The sequence below is a fragment of the Sturnira hondurensis genome, unplaced genomic scaffold, assembly GCF_014824575.4.
Source record: "Sturnira hondurensis isolate 20B ecotype Veracruz unplaced genomic scaffold, ASM1482457v3 Scaffold0024124, whole genome shotgun sequence".
In the NCBI taxonomy this organism is placed as follows: Eukaryota; Metazoa; Chordata; class Mammalia; order Chiroptera; family Phyllostomidae; genus Sturnira; species Sturnira hondurensis.
The window spans coordinates 293,280-309,142 of NW_028096755.1; the positions used below are offsets into that span (position 1 = coordinate 293,280).

Sequence of the window (15,863 nt, forward strand, 5' to 3'; positions counted from 1 at the left end):
CATCCCTGCAGGGTGAGGCTAGGTTTATTGTGTCTCCCCCTCCCTAGGTCATCCTTGGGCCCTATTTACAGATTCACAATTGGGGGGCAGGAAAGGGGGGTGGAGGGGGCTCCCCTCCTTCCCTGGCCCCCTGGGGTCAGGGCAGAGGGGTCCCATTGGTAGCCAGGAGCTTCTTCTCCTTGGGGGGGCCTCGGCGGGGAGAGCCGGTCAGCTCTGGGTCTGGGCGGCCGGGCGGGGGCTGCAGGCTTCGGGGTGGGGTGCCGGCCGTCCGGGTCTGGGCCCCGTTCTTCTCGTCTGTCAGGAGGAAGCGTCTGGCATGGGCTCTGGGGCAACAGAGATGGTGTGGAGGTTCCCACCATCCAGTGACCCTAGTGACCCCAAGGCCACCAAGCCCCAGGGAACGCACTCCTGCAGCACGCTGACCCCCAACACGATGGCCAGGGGGACACATGCTGGCCACCAGGCCCTGCAACCTTAGCACAGGTCACACAGCCCAGCCCAGAGACTCTCGTTATGACACTGTTTGCTAAGGAACAGCTTGTGTCACAGCCAGAGAGGGTCACCTCCTTCCCTTCCACTATCCTGGTGGCTCAGGGGCTACCCCTTGGCCATGGGGCCAGGAGCGCCTACTATAGGTTGTTTGGGGGAGGGGTGTCTCGGGCCGTCCCAGTCGGGCCTGCCTGCCTGGGGTCATCTCTGTGTGGGGCCACACTTCCCCAGACTAGGGGACTGCAGTTGCAATGTTCATCTAGCGATCTCCATAGGGCCCGGAACAGTCCCTTGGCAGGGACTGGCCCCCTTAAGAGTCACTGAGTGCTAGAGTCCTTGTTTCTTAGCAACCAATACTGCATAGCTCTTAGGCAGAACTGGAGGCTGCCTCTTGCCCCCTGCCCCCTTTGTAAGACCTGTGGCTACGGCCCCGGCCCCGGGTGCCTCTGGGTCCTTCATCTTCCAGGGTGTGCCCTTTTGGGAGCCCTGGCTGCTAAGGCCAGCTTTCTTTGGCAACTGGGTCTAGAAAAGTTCAGGGGACTGAACTTGAATTCTGGTTGCCCCAGGGGGAGATGCATGGAGCAGGGTTATCTGGGTGGGTCACTCAAAGAAACCTTCCCAGGTAGATCAAGAGTCAGAAGGAGAAATGACCTTCAAGGAGGTGCCGGGTGGCCGCTGTGAAGATGGCAGATAAGCAAAATGTGGGCCTGTGGCCTCTGGAAAGGCAGAGCCAGACACGCCCATGCCCCAGCCTCCAGGAGGGAGCATGGTCCGGCCCTCTGGACACCTGGATACTAGCCCTGTCATTTCTGACCTTGGTGGAATGGGCCCCCAAGTCTGGAGCAGGGCCCTACTGCTCCCAAGGAGATTTGACCCTGGGAGCGGGCCTTCTCCCAGAACAAGGCCACCCAGGCTCCTGCCCTCCTGGCTTGGTCCTATTTGCCTGCTCTGGGCAAATGAAACAGATTCATTCTATTTCCCACCATATCTCAGCAGTGGGGCTGAGCAGGACTCCTTTTGCTTACGAGTTCGGGTTATCCCTGGTTGCTAGGGAAGCCTGCTCCCTGACAATGAGGCTAACACCCAGGAAGCCCCATCCCTTGAAGCACAGAGGACTTGCTCCCAGGCCAGGCTGCATCCTTGACAGGCAGCCCAGCAGGGCAAGAAAGGGCCCAAGCTTCCCCAGGAACCCGCTCTCAGGTCTGCAGGTGAAACCTCAATGCAGCAACAGGGGGGCCTTGCTTCCTGACATCTACAGCCTCACCCGGAAACCAAACGCTGCAGCACTTGGTCACAGGGAAGTCTCCCCTCCACCCCACAGGATAGAAGGGCAGGCAGCCCCGCCCCCAACACGCCCTGCCTCCCACCTGCCAGGGCCTGCACGGAGGGCTGGTCGTGAGTGCTCAGGAGCTGTGCCTGGATGGTCTCCACGACGCGCTTGAATCGGCGGCTGGGACCTGGAAAGGGCAGGGAAACAGAAGGACGTGGGGACTGACAAGGACGGGGAAGGACCTCCCGCCCTGTGGAACCCGGTCCCTCCACACAGCAAAGGACTCTCCAATGGTCTCAATGTCCCCACCTCTGTTGGGACCATGCTTCAATCCATGATTTGCAAATGGAGCTAAGAAATGTTGGACTTAAAATTACGATGGGTGTTGTTTTCTATTTAAATAGGTTCTGTTACTTGTTAGTTTCTAGTGGAGGCCGTGAAGAGCCAGAAATGTAAGAAAAAATAATGGGAGGGGGGAAAAGATCTTATAATTAAGAGTCTTCTGCCTATTAGTCTCTCAGGAAAAAAAGCAAGAGCCATAATTCCTTTCAGTGATGTAATACCCCCATGTCCCACTACAGCCTGGCTTAGAAACTGCAGGAGCAACTCCCAGTTGTGACATAATGAGACTGGTGACAAGGACAGCAAACAGAAAGTATCCCTCCTCCTACAAACTCTTGTTATCAGGACCCAAAAGTTAAGTAAAATGGGAAACAACGCATTTCTGTGGTTCTCATCTCTGGTGCCAACTCTTGATTGGTCGAGGCTGCTTCGAGTTTGAGACGGTGGCTGAGCTGGCAGGAAGTACTGTGATTGATTGGTGATGTCTGCTGTGGGTGTAGGGAGGGGAGGGGGGAGTGGCCTGACAGCAGCCCCCAGTCTTTGCTCTTTTTATGTACAATCTTGAAGTTGAAGAGCTCTGCACTGCGAGGTCAGGAGGCCTACGCTGAGCCCACCTCTGTCACCGTGTGCAGTGTGACAAAGAGTCCATTTACCTCTTTAGAGCCCAGTTTTCCTCCCTAGAGGGGGACTGCTAACACCCCAAAGGAAATAGTGGAAGGAAAGCACTAGGCACGTTGTAAACACTATGTTATGAGGTTAAATGTGGATGAGAAAAGGGGGAAAGGAGAAGACGTGGGGGGGTCTGAGTGAGGAGGGAGCTCACACGGTCAAGTGCAGCTGAACACTCTCTCTCTCTTCATGCAGCGCTGCTGGGCTGTGACATGATTTCAGCCGTTGTGAGCGTCCTAAACACCGGACTGGGGGCTAGTCTAGTCCAGGAAACTTACCAGAGATGAGAGTAAAGGTGACTGAGTAGATGCCTCCGCCGCCGCCGCCGCCATCCCGTCGCGGGGAGGGCTCTGGCCCCTCAGAGGAGCTAATGTCCACCTGGAAACGGACAGGCTTCTGGAAGACGGAGGGGCCGCCACTGGCCTTGTACTCGGCCCTGAAGCTGGTCTGTGACAGCACACTGTGACTCAGGCTGGGGATCTGAGTGAGGCAGGGAACACAAAGAGGAGGTGACTCCAGTGACCTGGCAGTAGGTCACTGGTGGAATGGATAGTCAACCCTACAGCTGCCTTTGCCCAATGAACTACAAGTCCCATCAGCCACTGGGGCCAAAGTATAAGGCAAGGCCACAGAATGCCCCATTGGCCTCTGGGATTTGTAGTTTCCCATGGTCCTATGAACATTGTATGGGATGAAAGACTGAGCAACTGATTCCCAAAGTAATAGTAGGGAGGTGTCACATCACCAGTCCTCAGAGGACCCTAGTATGTGGGGAACTGCAACTCAGGATCCTATTTTACCACTTCCAGGCCCCAAGGCACAAAAAACCTCTCCTGCCTCCCTGCTGTGGCAATGACCAAACCCAAGCTCCGGCTGGAAAACTACTAATCTCGTGAACCCGAGAGGAAGTCAGGTCGGGGCCAAGGTGGTGAATCCCAGGGGCTTCTGCGAACTGTCTTTCTGTGGTGGCCAGGGGGCGTGCGGACCCAGGCCCCTTACCGACAGGAAGGCATGGACGATGTCCGCTTTGATACTACTGAGCGGTTTGTCCTTTAGCACGAGGAATATTTGTTCTTCTTTGTCCAGGGAGATGAAGTTCCCGAACCAGGAGCGTTTTGCCAGCCTGAGTGGGAGGGAATGGTTGGGGAGGAGGGTCAGGAGGGGGATAAGAGAACGCAAACCTCTCTCCGTCCCTCCTCTTCCTTTTCCTGTGGCACTCACTCTGGCGAAGACTCTGGTGTCAAGCTGGACATCTCCTCGGCGGTGGGGACTGGGGAAGGGAGAGCATGGTCAGCACTAGTCCATCATTCTTATCAGCAGCACACAGGTCAGCAGTCGCATCTGACCAGGAGGTCCAGACCCAGTGTCCATTCACCCAGCCCAGGAGCTAAACCCCAAAGGGCAAGCGGCCCTAGGGATGCAACCAGCCCATATCGCCACGCCCTCTGGGGGGTGGTGCTTGCTTGTTATGAGCCAATAAGCAGGTGAGCCAAACTCTGAATGGGCGTGTCTTTTAGAGGCCACTTGGTCTCTATCCAACACCTGCGTCTCTGCTCACGACCCCATCTTATCCTAGGATGTGGGAATCGGGGACCCTGCCCCTTGCTCCGGGATCCCAGATTTTAGCTCCTAGACGCCTTCCTCCATTAGGATCCAGGAGTCTATCTCCCAGCCCCTTGCTTCCCCATGGACCCCGTACCCTGCATCTTGCGCCGGTGAAAGCGAGGGGAGCCCAGGAAGCTGTTGCGGATGGAATTGAGACGACTCCTCCAGGCGGCTCCCCCGACGCCACCGCCAGGGCTTGGGGGCGGCGTTGTTCCCGGGGTCCCAGTGGGGCTGGCCCGGGGTGTGTGCAGAGGCGAGTGCAAGGGGGTCCCCCCTGAGGAGCGCGGGGAGCCTGGAGGGCCAGGTAGGGGCGTGGAGCGGGCACTGGGAGGCGGGGGCTGCTCCCCGGCGCCCCCACCTCTGGGGCCCCGAGAAGGCAGCGTCTGCGTTTTGGAAGTCGGAGAGCCCCCTCCCCGAGCCTCATCTCCAGCACCCGGCTCCGGTGAGAAGGAAAAGACCGGACTCTGCAGAGGAGTGGAAGAAGGTGAAGGTGGACTACAACTCCCAGAAGGCTCTAGGTGCCCCATTCGCACACTTAGGCAGGTGAACCCCGAAGCATGCTGGACCTTGTAGTCCTACCCCCCTCCCCCGTATCGTTAAGGGAGCAAGGACTTTTCCTATCCTGCTTATCGCTGTAACCAGCAGTGACTGGTGCATGGTAGGCGCTCATTTAGCATCTGTTAAATGAGCAAACCCTCCAGACACACCAAAAACCCAACCCTGTGGAGGTGGAAGTGGCCAATGTACTAAAATACTAATATGGCCTTGGGTCTTGAGGGAGATTGGAGTTTCTGCTGCTCGATCTTTGCTGTACAGCGTCTTCACCCCCTTTACCCCTTCTCCATTCATTGGGGGTCTGGCCTTACCCTCGGGCTGCTCAGAGGGCTGGAGGACAGGCCGGTGGAGGCTCCACTGACGCTCCGGGATCTGTTTCCAGGATAAATGTTTAAAAATTAGGAGGGATCGTTTCGAAAGGCTCACAGGTCCTCTCCCTTCCACACTCCTTCAAGAGGAGGAAATGAGGCCCAGAGAGGGCAGGTGGCTTGGCCCAATCACACAGCACAGTGGAGGTGGCCTTGGGGTTAAAACCTTGAACTCCCTCCCCACCCAGGCCTGGGGATCGCACCGCAGGGGCAGGGTGCCCACCTCTGACTGTGCTGGGCCATCTCAAGGGCCCGTCGGGTGGGTACAGGGGAGCCACCACCACCGGCATCGGTGATGCTCAGGACTTCCATGGACTTCCGCTCTGGCCTCCGCTTCCCATGACGGCTCAGCATGGGGGAGTCCACACGCTTCCGAGGGGGATCTGGGGGCAGATCAAAAGACTGATTTGTAAGGCTCTACACGGCACTCAGACAGATGAGGAAACTGAGGCCCAAGTAAAGAGGGGTCTTGACAAAGGTCACGGAACAAGTCAGGTCCTGCAGCGCGCCCCTCCTACCCTGCACCTTGGGGATCCAGGGCCTGGACTCCCAGCCCTGCCTTCTCACCAACATCATTCCGGGGAGGCAGGTCCTGGTCCTCACAGCTGGGGTATCGCTCCTTCCGATCCAAAAGCAGGTAATATATCATCTTTTCTTGGTTCTCCCTACAGAGGGTAGGAGATGGTGGAGGTCAAAGGTCAGGTCCCAGGGGTGGGATCATCCCCACCTTGCAGCTGTGGCTCTCCTGGGGCTTGCTTAGTCCATCCGGTAGTTCTATATACAGTTCCCTATTCCTAGGTATCAAGATGGTTGGTTCCTTTGTCTTGGTGTGCATGTCAGTCTCACTTTACCAAAAAAATAATAATATCTAACATTTGAACACTTACTCTATGTAAGTACTAGGGGAGGCACTGTCTAAATCTGTCTCAGCATCCCTGACTGGTGTGGCTCAGTGGGTTGAGCATCCTCCAGAAACCAAAAGGTTGCAGGTTCGATTCCCAGTCAGGACGCATGCCTGTGCTAGCTACCCTGTTGGAGGTTTGTGAGAGGCAACTGATCCACTTCTCTCAGATCAACGTTTCTTTCCCTCCCTTCCTTCCCCTCTCTCTAAAAAATAAATAAATAAAACCTTAAAAAAAAGAATAAGTCTGTCTGAACATCTATTAATACTTTTCCGCATGGTTTCTGCCTTTTCTCTGATGGTCCTACTGCCCCCTTGTGGTTCCTCCGGAAACAGGTCCACTGGGGAGTGTTAAGCCTAGGCGTCCGTCCACAGGGTCTGGGCCTGCACGAGGCTAGGCACCACCCCTGGTGGCTGTGCCCTATAACAACTGCCGTTCTCTCCTCATGGGCGGGGAGTGTGTTAGCGGCAGGGGTGTCTTACTCTTCACTCCGCAGCTCGCGGTGCAGCCGCTCCCGGTCCCTGAAACATCCCAGGGAAGCCATGCTCTCTAGGACGTCGGGGTCCAGCTCTCCGTTTGATGGCAGGCTTCGCATGGCCACCCGGCGGCCTGGGGCTGGCTCCAGGCATGGGTCAGGCTCATGTTTCCCGCCCCTGAGGAGGGGAAGAAATATCATAGGGAACCCAGACTAGACCCCTCGCCTTCATCTGAGCCTCAGGGGTCCTGGGTCTCAGCCTGCACCTTACTGGGGAACCCAAGAGTCTAGGCTGCCACCTTCCCTCAGATCCCGGCGTCAAAGTACCTAACCCAGCCTCATGCGGCCTCCCACCCCCTAGCGAACTCTGGCTCTCCTGCTCTGGGGGCCTTTGGTATTTGGGCCCCACTCTCTCCCTTCCCCAGGCACCCAGGTGTCCAGTTCCCCTATACTCACAGATACCAGGGATGTTTCTGAATTTGCTCCAGCTGTGAGGGGGTGAGTCGTAGAGAAGCAAAAGTGAGGTCGCAGGGTAACAGTTGGCCACAATGAAAGTCAATGGGGTGATGTTGAGGGCGGGTGTGTGTGTGTGTGTGTATGGGGGGGGGGGGTGCACCAAGTAGGTTAGATGAGGGTTCATGTCTCCCCCAAGTGGCCATTGAGCGTATTGCCTTGCAATCGCGCAATCCGAATACTGAAGACCCACCAGCGCAGTGGCAACCAGGCGGGGCGGGCCAGTCTGCACATGCGCTCCTCCCATTTTGGCGTGGTACATTTCCAAGACAGTGGGCTCACCCAGGGGCTCCCCTCGTAACTGTCACCCCAGGGACTGACAGGCCCTTCCTGGAAACCCCTCCTCAAGCCTCCGCAAGGGCTTCTGCCCTCGTCACCCAGGGTCCCTTCCCCTGTCCCCATCCCGGTCCTCCCAACTCACACTGAGCCTTTTCTCAGGCTCCACTTCGATCATGCCCCTCAGCAGGCTCTGGCAGTCTGGAGGAATGAAGTGGGGCATGTGGAAGACGCCCCGTTTCACTTTCTCCAGCAGCTGGCGGAGGTTGTCATCATCGAAGGGCAGAGCCCCCTGGGGGACAGATGACCAGCCACTGTCCCAAGCCCTCCCAGGGCTCCTGGCTGCCCATCCCACTCGGGCACCCCCTGGACCATCCCACTATCCTGTGGCCAAATAGTCAGCTCCGGGATCTCGACCCGCTAGTGAATGCTCCACCCACCTTCCTGATACCAGTTAAATATTGGGGAGACAAGCCCTGGGGTGATGATGGAACATCCTGTGCTCTGTTCCCAGTAGGCAGGATTGTTCTCGAAACGGGGCAGAAGTGCGGGGCGCCTTACCACCAGCAGAGCGAAGAGGATGACGCCGCAGCTCCACATGTCAGCCCGGCGCCCGTCATACTTCTCCCCCTGGAAGGGAGCAGCACCAGCCATTACCTTCACCTCTCCACCAGGTGGACTCCAGCCGCTCTCCTCTCCCTGTTCCACACTCACCTTGATCACCTCTGGACATGCATAGTGGGGGGACCTGAGGGAGAGACATGGCGTGAGCCTCTGACAGGCTTCTCACCCTTCCCCGGGACTCAGGAGGCGGGGCCTGGACTCACCCACAGCTGGTCTCCAGGAGGCTGTCTCCCACCTGCAGGGACGCCATGCCGAAGTCTGCGATGCGGATGTTGTTCTTCTCGTCCAAAAGCAGGTTCTCCGGCTTCAGGTCTCTGTGGCTGAGACAGGCAGGAGGGGCTCAGGCCTCCAGGAGACCTAGGCCCCCATTTGCCATCTGTCAGAGGGAGACAGGTCTGGAAACAATGATTATAGACAATTTCACATGTGCCCCAGAGTAGAGAGAAGAATACAGGGAAACTGCCCTGGCTGGTGTGGCTCAGTAGATTGATCACGGCCCAAAGGGTTGCAGGTTCAATACCCAGTCAGGACACATGCCTGGATTTCAGGCCAGGTCCCCAGTAGGGGGCGCACAAGAAGCAACCACACCTTGATGTTTCTCTCCCTCTTCCTCCCCCGCCAAAAGTTAATAAATAAAATCTTAAAGAAAGAAGAAAAAAAGAATACAGGGAAGCCCCCTGTAGTTACATATGTTCTGGCTTCCTGAATTATCAGCTCAGGGCACATCTCTCATCCACACTCCTATGTATGCTCTCCTTCTCCTACTCTATTATTTTGTGGGAGATCCCATATGTCATATTATTTTACCCACAAGTATTTGAATATGTATGAAGTGAGAGTTTTTGAGGTAAGCAGGGTTGATACTAAGCTGGCTCTTTAAATATTAAAATATTTCCTTACTGAATAATAAAAAAAAAAGTATTGCCATCCCAAGCTCATCACTGATTCCCCCCCTTGGGACTCACTCCTCATATTCCCGGGGCCAAGCTCCTCAAGATTTAAGGGTTAATGTCTGAGGGGAGGTGATGATTCCACAGCCTTCTGTTGGAAGTGGTCAGTAACTGGGTCATCCTGGCTGTTAAATACACGGATTATCGCCCCCTGGAGGTCAGTGTTTTTAATGCCCGGGTTTTGACACAGTCATGCCAATGGGGAGGTGTGTTGTCAATTTAAATGGGCTCACTTTGTGTCACTCAGCTTTGCCCCCAAATCTGAACCCCTCCACCCTGATCCCCACCCCACCTCCAATCCCCACCCCAGAGAAGGAGAGGTGCAAACGGATGATGAGGAAAGACGAGGTGAAACCACCATTTGCACGGGAATTAATCGTAAAAACACTGCATGCCTAAGATTCTGTTTTGAGAGCTGAAGGCAACTCAGTGAAGAAAGGAGAACCTTTTTCTATGTGAGTTCACAGGCCCCAAAAAATCACCTCAACCCTTACCTCACACCATGTACACACACTAATTGTGGAAATGGATCCCAGGCCTAGCTGCAAGAGTCAAAACAATACAATTTCTAGAAGAAAACATAGGCGAAAACCTTAGCAACACTGAGCTGGACAAAGATGTCTCAAACGGGACAGAAAAAGCATCAACCGTAATAGAAAAAAAAAAATCAACAAGTTGGAGTTCGTCAAAATTTAAAATATTGCTTTTCACAAGACATTGTTATAAAAATGCAAAAGTATGTCATAGCTAGGAAGAAAATACTTGAAAAATATATGTCTGATAACAGATTTGTCCCTAGAATAAATAACTCTTACAACTCAATCATAAAAAGAGAGATGATTCCACTAATAAGGGGCAAAGAATCTGCGTAGACATTTTTCTGAAATGGCCAATAAGCACGTGGAAAAATGTTCTACGTCATCAGCTCTCCAGGGAATGTAAGTCAAAAACACAGTGAGCCCTGGCTAAGTAGCTCAGTTGGAGAGCAATACACCAAGGTTGTGAGTTCAATCCCTGGTCAGGGTACATGGAAAAATCAACCAATGAATGAATGAATAAGTGGAACAACAAATCAATACTTCTCTCTCTCCCTTCCTCTCTGTCTAAAAAAATCAATAAATAAAAAATTAAAAACACAATGAAATCCCACTTCATACCCACTAGGATGCTATTGTCAAAAAGTCAGATAATAACACATGTTGGCAAGGATGTAGAGAGATCGGAACCCTCATCAGCTGCTGGTGGGGAGGTGGAATCGTTCAGCCACTTTGAAAAATGGTCTTGTACCTCCTTAAAAGGCTAAATACAGAGTCGGCGTGTTACCCATAATTCTACTCCTAGGTACGTACCCACAAGAACGGAAAACAGAGGTACACACCACAGCCTGTGTACCACTGCCCACATTTTTCATAATAATCCCAAAGGAGAANGAATGAATGAATAAGTGGAACAACAAATCAATACTTCTCTCTCTCCCTTCCTCTCTGTCTAAAAAAATCAATAAATAAAAAATTAAAAACACAATGAAATCCCACTTCATACCCACTAGGATGCTATTGTCAAAAAGTCAGATAATAACACATGTTGGCAAGGATGTAGAGAGACCAGAACCCTCATCAGCTGCTGGTGGGGAGGTGGAATCGTTCAGCCACTTTGAAAAATGGTCTTGTACCTCCTTAAAAGGCTAAATACAGAGTCAGCGTGTTACCCATAATTCCACTCCTAGGTACGTACCCACAAGAACGGAAAACATAGGTACACACCACAGCCTGTGCACCACTGCCCACATTTTTCATAATAATCCCAAAGGAGAAATGACCAAAATGTCCACCAAGGGGTGAATGGATAAACAAATAGGGCCAATCCGCACTGTGGAATATTACTCAGCCACGAAAAGGAGCCAAGCGCCGCCACCTGCTACAACATGGATGGACCTTGAAAACCTTTTGCTAAGTGAGAGAGGCCAGTCTCAAAAGGCTGCACACAGGAGGATTCTACTTCTAGGAAATGCCCAGAAAGATGAGCCCGTACAAACTGGAAGCAGATTAGCGGTTGTGGCCCTCACCAGATGGAGTAGCTGTGGCAGAAGTCCAGCGCAGACACGATCTGGCGGAAGAACTTCCGGGCCTCCTTGGGGGTTAGTCTTCCCTTCTTTACCAGGTAGTCGAACAACTCACCTCCAGAGACATGCTCCAGAACCAGGTACCTGAGGGACATGGAGGAGGCAGAGAGCTGGAAGGGGCATGTGGGGGACCAAAGAGCCTGCCTGGTCTCCATCTTCCATCAGCCCCTGGACCCCAACGCAAGACTTAAATCCCACCGGCCCCTGGAGGCAGAGAACCCCAACTCCCATGAGTCCCTGGGAGGAGGAGACGTCAAATCCCATGGGTCCCTTGGAGGAAGGGATTTCAATTCCCATCAACCCTGGGCAGAGACACCAATTCCCATCAGCCACTGGGAAGTGGAAACCCAATTCCCACCAGCCCCAGGCAGCAGAGAGACACCCATGTCAACTTGAGGGATCAACACTTTGACTTAGAGTTGTCCTGAGAAAATAAGGCAATCAGAGATTCCAATTCTCCTAGACCCCTAGGAAATAAAGACCCCTATTTCCATGAGCCTCTGGAAAGCCGAAGTTCTGATTCTCATTAGCTCTCGAGCTACGGATAGGGGAATTCTTCTCTATTCTCAGGCATCACCTCAACTGTCAATATCTATGAGGCAAAGGCTGCAATTGGCCCCTGGGAGGTAAAGACTCCAATTCCCATCAGCCCCTGAGACGAAGAAACCCTAATTCCCATTAGCCTTTGGGAAGCCAACATTCAGTGGCCATTAGCCCTGGGCAGCAGATACGCCTATGCTACCCTGAGGAGTATTAACACTGACTCCTAGTTGTTTCGGGAGTTAAGGCAACTGCTTTCACACCAGGAGGGCAAAGCCCCCCCCCCCATTATCATAGGATTTGGAGAAATAAAGACCCCTCCATCCCTCCACGCCCATTAGCCCCTGGAAAGCCAAGTCTGTTACTCCTGGAAGCCTCTGGGATGTAGAAACTCAAATTATCACTAATTCTTGGCAATACGATGGCAGTGTGCAACAATCTAAGTCAGCGTCTGTGAAGGAAAAGACTACAACTCCCATTGGTCCCAACTGGAAAAAAACTCCCCACTCCCATAAGGCTCTGGGACCTAGACTCTACCTCCCATCAGCCACCTGGATTCTAAAAACTCCAAATCCCATGAGGCTCTGGGAGTGTTAAACTGTCACTCCCATCAGTCCCTGTGAAACAAAAGCACAATTTCTATGCGCCCTCAGAAGGATGAGCGTCCTGTGGGAAGCAGAACTCCCACTGAGTGAGAGTGATTGCACCTGAAGCCACTGGCAACACCTGGGAAAGCCCCAGGACTACAGTTCCCATGAGCACCTGGGGCCACAGCAGCTTCCAGCCTGGGAAACCCACCCTGGGCATCTGATGGGTGCTGGAGCCAGTTCATCCCGGGACTGTGTGGTGGGGTGGGGAGAGGGGTGGGCAGTGGGGCTGTCCCTCTCCTGCAGCCCAGCTGTCCCTTGGGTCACCAGAGTCCAGACAAAGGCCTATTGTCTGAAGCCTGGACAGCTGGACCCTACTCGCCCTTCCTGGGGGGTAATTGACTTTGAGATGGGGACTCCAAACTCTGAAGGAGTCCCATTGTCGGGGTGTTCAGTCACAGCACTCAAAGTCATGTGGAAGGTGGAGGGGACCACCAATGCTGCCAAGCAGGGGTTTGGGAGGAGGCCCCTGCCTCCCTGGACCCCATTGCCTTAGCCAACGGGGAAATCTACTCTTAGCAAGTTGGGTCTGGCTGAGTGCTTCTGCGTTATCCGGGAGGGAGTGCCCCCTGCAGCTGGGTAGGATCAGCCTCTGTCCCCGACTCAGGGCAGCTCAGGCTCAGCAGTCCTGTTGCTGGGGCATGTTTGACCCTCCCCGTCCAGCCAGGTCAGTGTGGGAACAGTGAGGGTTCAATGTGCAGGGCGGGGGGGTGCGGGAGGGGTGTCCCTGTGTAACAGGGAAGGGACTGGGCCTCCAGTGGCCCAGCCCAGAGACCTCAAATTTCCCAAGGCCCCTCCAGGCCTCGTTTCCAGAAGGGTCCCACCCGAGGAACTTGGGGAGGGCGCATGGGAGGGCTGGGTGTCTATAAATACCTACAAATATTTCTTGTTCTCGTAGACGTCGTGGAGCTTGAGGACATGTGGATGCTCAATGAGCTTCAGGATGGCGATCTCGCGCTCCACCTGGGGGACGGGGGGGGGCATAGGGCATGGTGATGGCGACAGAGAAGTGGAGGTTGGCAAGGCCTCGCTCCTTCCCACCCCATTCCCAAAGGGCCTCCCTCCCCTGAAACACGCACACACCTTCATCAGCACCGATTCTGACAGCTTCTCCCGGTTCACGATCTTGATGGCCACCTTCTGGCCCGTGATGCAGTGGACCCCAAGTTTAACCAGCCCTGGGGAGCAGAATTTAAAATGTGGGATGTTCCCTGATGGTGTGGCTCCCTGGGTTGAGTGCCAGCCTGCGAACCCAAGGGTCACCGGTTGGATTCCCAGTCAGGGCACATGTCTGGGATGCAGGTTCAGTTCCCGGATGGGCAATCACACTCTGATGTTTCTTTCCCCCTTTCTCCCTCCCTTTTCCTCTCTCTAAAAATAGAAATAAAACCTTTCTTTAAGGGGAAAAAAAAGATTTTATTTATGTATTTTTAGAGGGAGGGGAAGGGAGGGAGAAAGAGAGGGAGAGAAACATTAATGCATTTGACTCTCGTGTGCCGCCCACAGGTGACCTGGCCCGAAACCCAGGCCTATTCCCTGACTGGGAATCGAACTAGTGACCCTTTGGTTCGCAGACCGGCATTCAGTCCACTGAGCCACACTGGCCAGGGCATAAGTAAAAATTTTTAAGAACTGTGGGGTGTGCTCCCAGAGCACCCTCCCGGTTCTGGCTCCTAAGCCCCCCTTGCCACCTCCTCTCCCTCGTCCCTGATGGCTGGTCCACAGGGGCCTGGATCACCCTGATCTCAGTGCCTGTGGGCCAACAACCGCCATGCTCACAGCACTGCTCTTTCCCCACTCCCTGGTGCCCCATTCTGTCCCTCTGGACTGTCCTTCTTCCACCCACAGCCGCCCTTGATTCTCACCCCAATTCTCTATGTAAGTTCACCTCTCCATGGTGCCTCCAGAGTTTGGTCTCCCTCACTGGCCTCCTCAACCCTCTCTGTCCTTCAACCCCTCCACTTCTTGAATTCTCTGTGCTTCCGTCTTCTGAGGACTCCGTGTCTCCTCCCCAGGAGTGGAATTTCACGTTCGCTCCCTTTCCATACCATCCTCTCCACTTTCTCCCAAACCCTCACCTTGCAATCTCCTTCTCTGATCTACTGTCCATTGCAGCTGTCGCTGGGGGCATGCGAAAAGGTATGCCCACTCCTCAAGGAAACCCCAAAGCCACAAACCAGGGGTCCTGTCCCCCAGCCCCTCCTCCCTCAGACCTAGGGGTCCAGGCCCCTAGACCCTCCTCTGTCGGACCCCAGGCCCAGGGCCTCTTCCTTCCCATAACTCCGGAATTCAGGTCAGCAACACCTTCACACTCTGATAACCGGGATCTGGAGGCCTGACTCACACACCCTGGCCCTGGGTCTCGCAGACCCTCTGGACCCACCCCCCAGACGCAGGTGTCCAGCTCCCACCCCCACCCGGAAGGAAAGAGGCCTTGGCTGGCGGCCAGGGTTTAGCAACAGCCAAGGATGACCCCATCACAGCACTGCTGGGCGCTTTGCCTCTCACCTCCACCTTCCACCCCTGTCCCTGGTCCCCACACGGAGCCAGAGCGCTGGAGAAGGGGGAGGATTCTGTGCACACCATCACCCCAGCCTCACGCCCGGTCACCCCGAGGCCTTCTGAGGCCAGAGGGCAGTGCGGAGGGAAGCGGCTTCGGCGGGAGCACCCCCGTCCCGGCAGGTCACCGCAGCCTGCGGCTGTACTGCACCAAGTCCCTCCGCTCCCAGTACCGCGGTCCCTGCTGCAGGCTGGCCTCCCTTCCCCACAGCGGCCACAGCCCCTCCAACCTCTGCCCCGCTGGGAGGGAGCCCTAGGGCCGCGGCACCCTCCAGGAGTCCAGGCCCCTAGCCCCCTTCTCCCCAGGACCCCTGAGTCTGAGACCGCTCTCCACCCTCCATCCTGGGGAGCAGGCAGGATGAACCCCAAGTCCCTTCGGCGTAGAGGGACCCAGGGGTCTGGGCCGGCAGCCCCTGCCCTTTGAACACCTGAGTCCCGCCCTCTGCCCCCAGCTCCCCCTGCCCCCGCCCCAAGCGTCCCCTCCGCGGCTCACCTGTCTGTCCTTTGCCCAGCGTCTTCTCCAGCCGATAGGGGCCCACATACTGGGCGTGCTGGGGTGGGTGTGGGTGTGGGTGCGGGAGGTGGTAGGCGGGGGAGCCCCCGCCTCCCTCCTTGGCCCCGGACGACATGGTGCCCTTGGTCCCGGCCCGACCGGCCCCCCGGCCGCCCCCCCTACGGCCGGTCGCCCCGTCTCTCCGGTGGGGGCCGGCGACCGCTCCGTCCCGGCCCCCCCGGCTGCCCCCCACTTCTCCGGGGGTCCCCAGGGGGCTGGGCTGGGCCCCCCCCAGTCGGCGGGCCGCGGAGCTGGGGGAGGGGGGGCGGGCCCGGGGGGGTCAGGCCCCGGGAGTCAGCATGGCCCGGGGGGGCTGCGTGGCCCCCCCTCCCCAGCCCTTCCCTGGCCGGCCCCCCCTTCCTGCGCCTCCCCCCGCCGGGGGGGTTTGAGGTGCGGGCCGGCGG

The 15,863-nt window shown here is 55.7% G+C and overlaps 1 protein-coding gene across 2 annotated transcripts; it reads right to left on the reverse strand.

Annotated features, from left to right (window-relative positions):
• Positions 1 to 130: 130 nt before the first annotated feature.
• On the reverse strand, positions 131 to 15,863 carry BRSK1 (BR serine/threonine kinase 1). 2 transcript variants are annotated; one of them, XM_037038084.1, is made up of 19 exons: positions 15,400 to 15,863; positions 13,431 to 13,525; positions 13,225 to 13,310; positions 11,104 to 11,244; positions 8,292 to 8,408; positions 8,179 to 8,212; positions 8,026 to 8,094; positions 7,610 to 7,756; positions 7,132 to 7,163; positions 6,683 to 6,853; positions 5,866 to 5,963; positions 5,522 to 5,681; positions 5,242 to 5,302; positions 4,470 to 4,839; positions 3,992 to 4,040; positions 3,770 to 3,893; positions 3,049 to 3,250; positions 1,857 to 1,946; positions 131 to 294 (listed from the first exon to the last, which is right to left on the reverse strand). In XM_037038084.1, exons 1-19 carry the CDS (start codon positions 15,533 to 15,535, stop codon positions 137 to 139), a joined length of 2,340 nt encoding a protein of 779 aa, XP_036893979.1. In that variant the 5' UTR covers positions 15,536 to 15,863; the 3' UTR covers positions 131 to 136. The 2 variants fall into 2 exon arrangements, with proteins under 2 accessions (XP_036893979.1, XP_036893980.1); XM_037038085.1 differs by having other exon boundaries at positions 264 to 323; positions 15,400 to 15,862.

What these genes read in the sequence shown, in the direction of transcription:
- BRSK1 (XM_037038084.1), bottom strand. Translation starts at nt 15,535, where the DNA reads ATGTCGTCCGGGGCCAAGGAGGGAGGCGGGGGCTCCCCCGCCTACCAC. An exon ending in CAGAATCGGTGCTGATGAAG is followed by an intron (nt 13,311 to 13,430) that starts GTGTGTGCGTGT and finishes CCCGTCCCCCAG; the next exon opens with GTGGAGCGCGAGATCGCCAT. An exon ending in ACACCAGAGTCTTCGCCAGA is followed by an intron (nt 3,894 to 3,991) that starts GTGAGTGCCACA and finishes CCTCCCACTCAG; the next exon opens with GCTGGCAAAACGCTCCTGGT.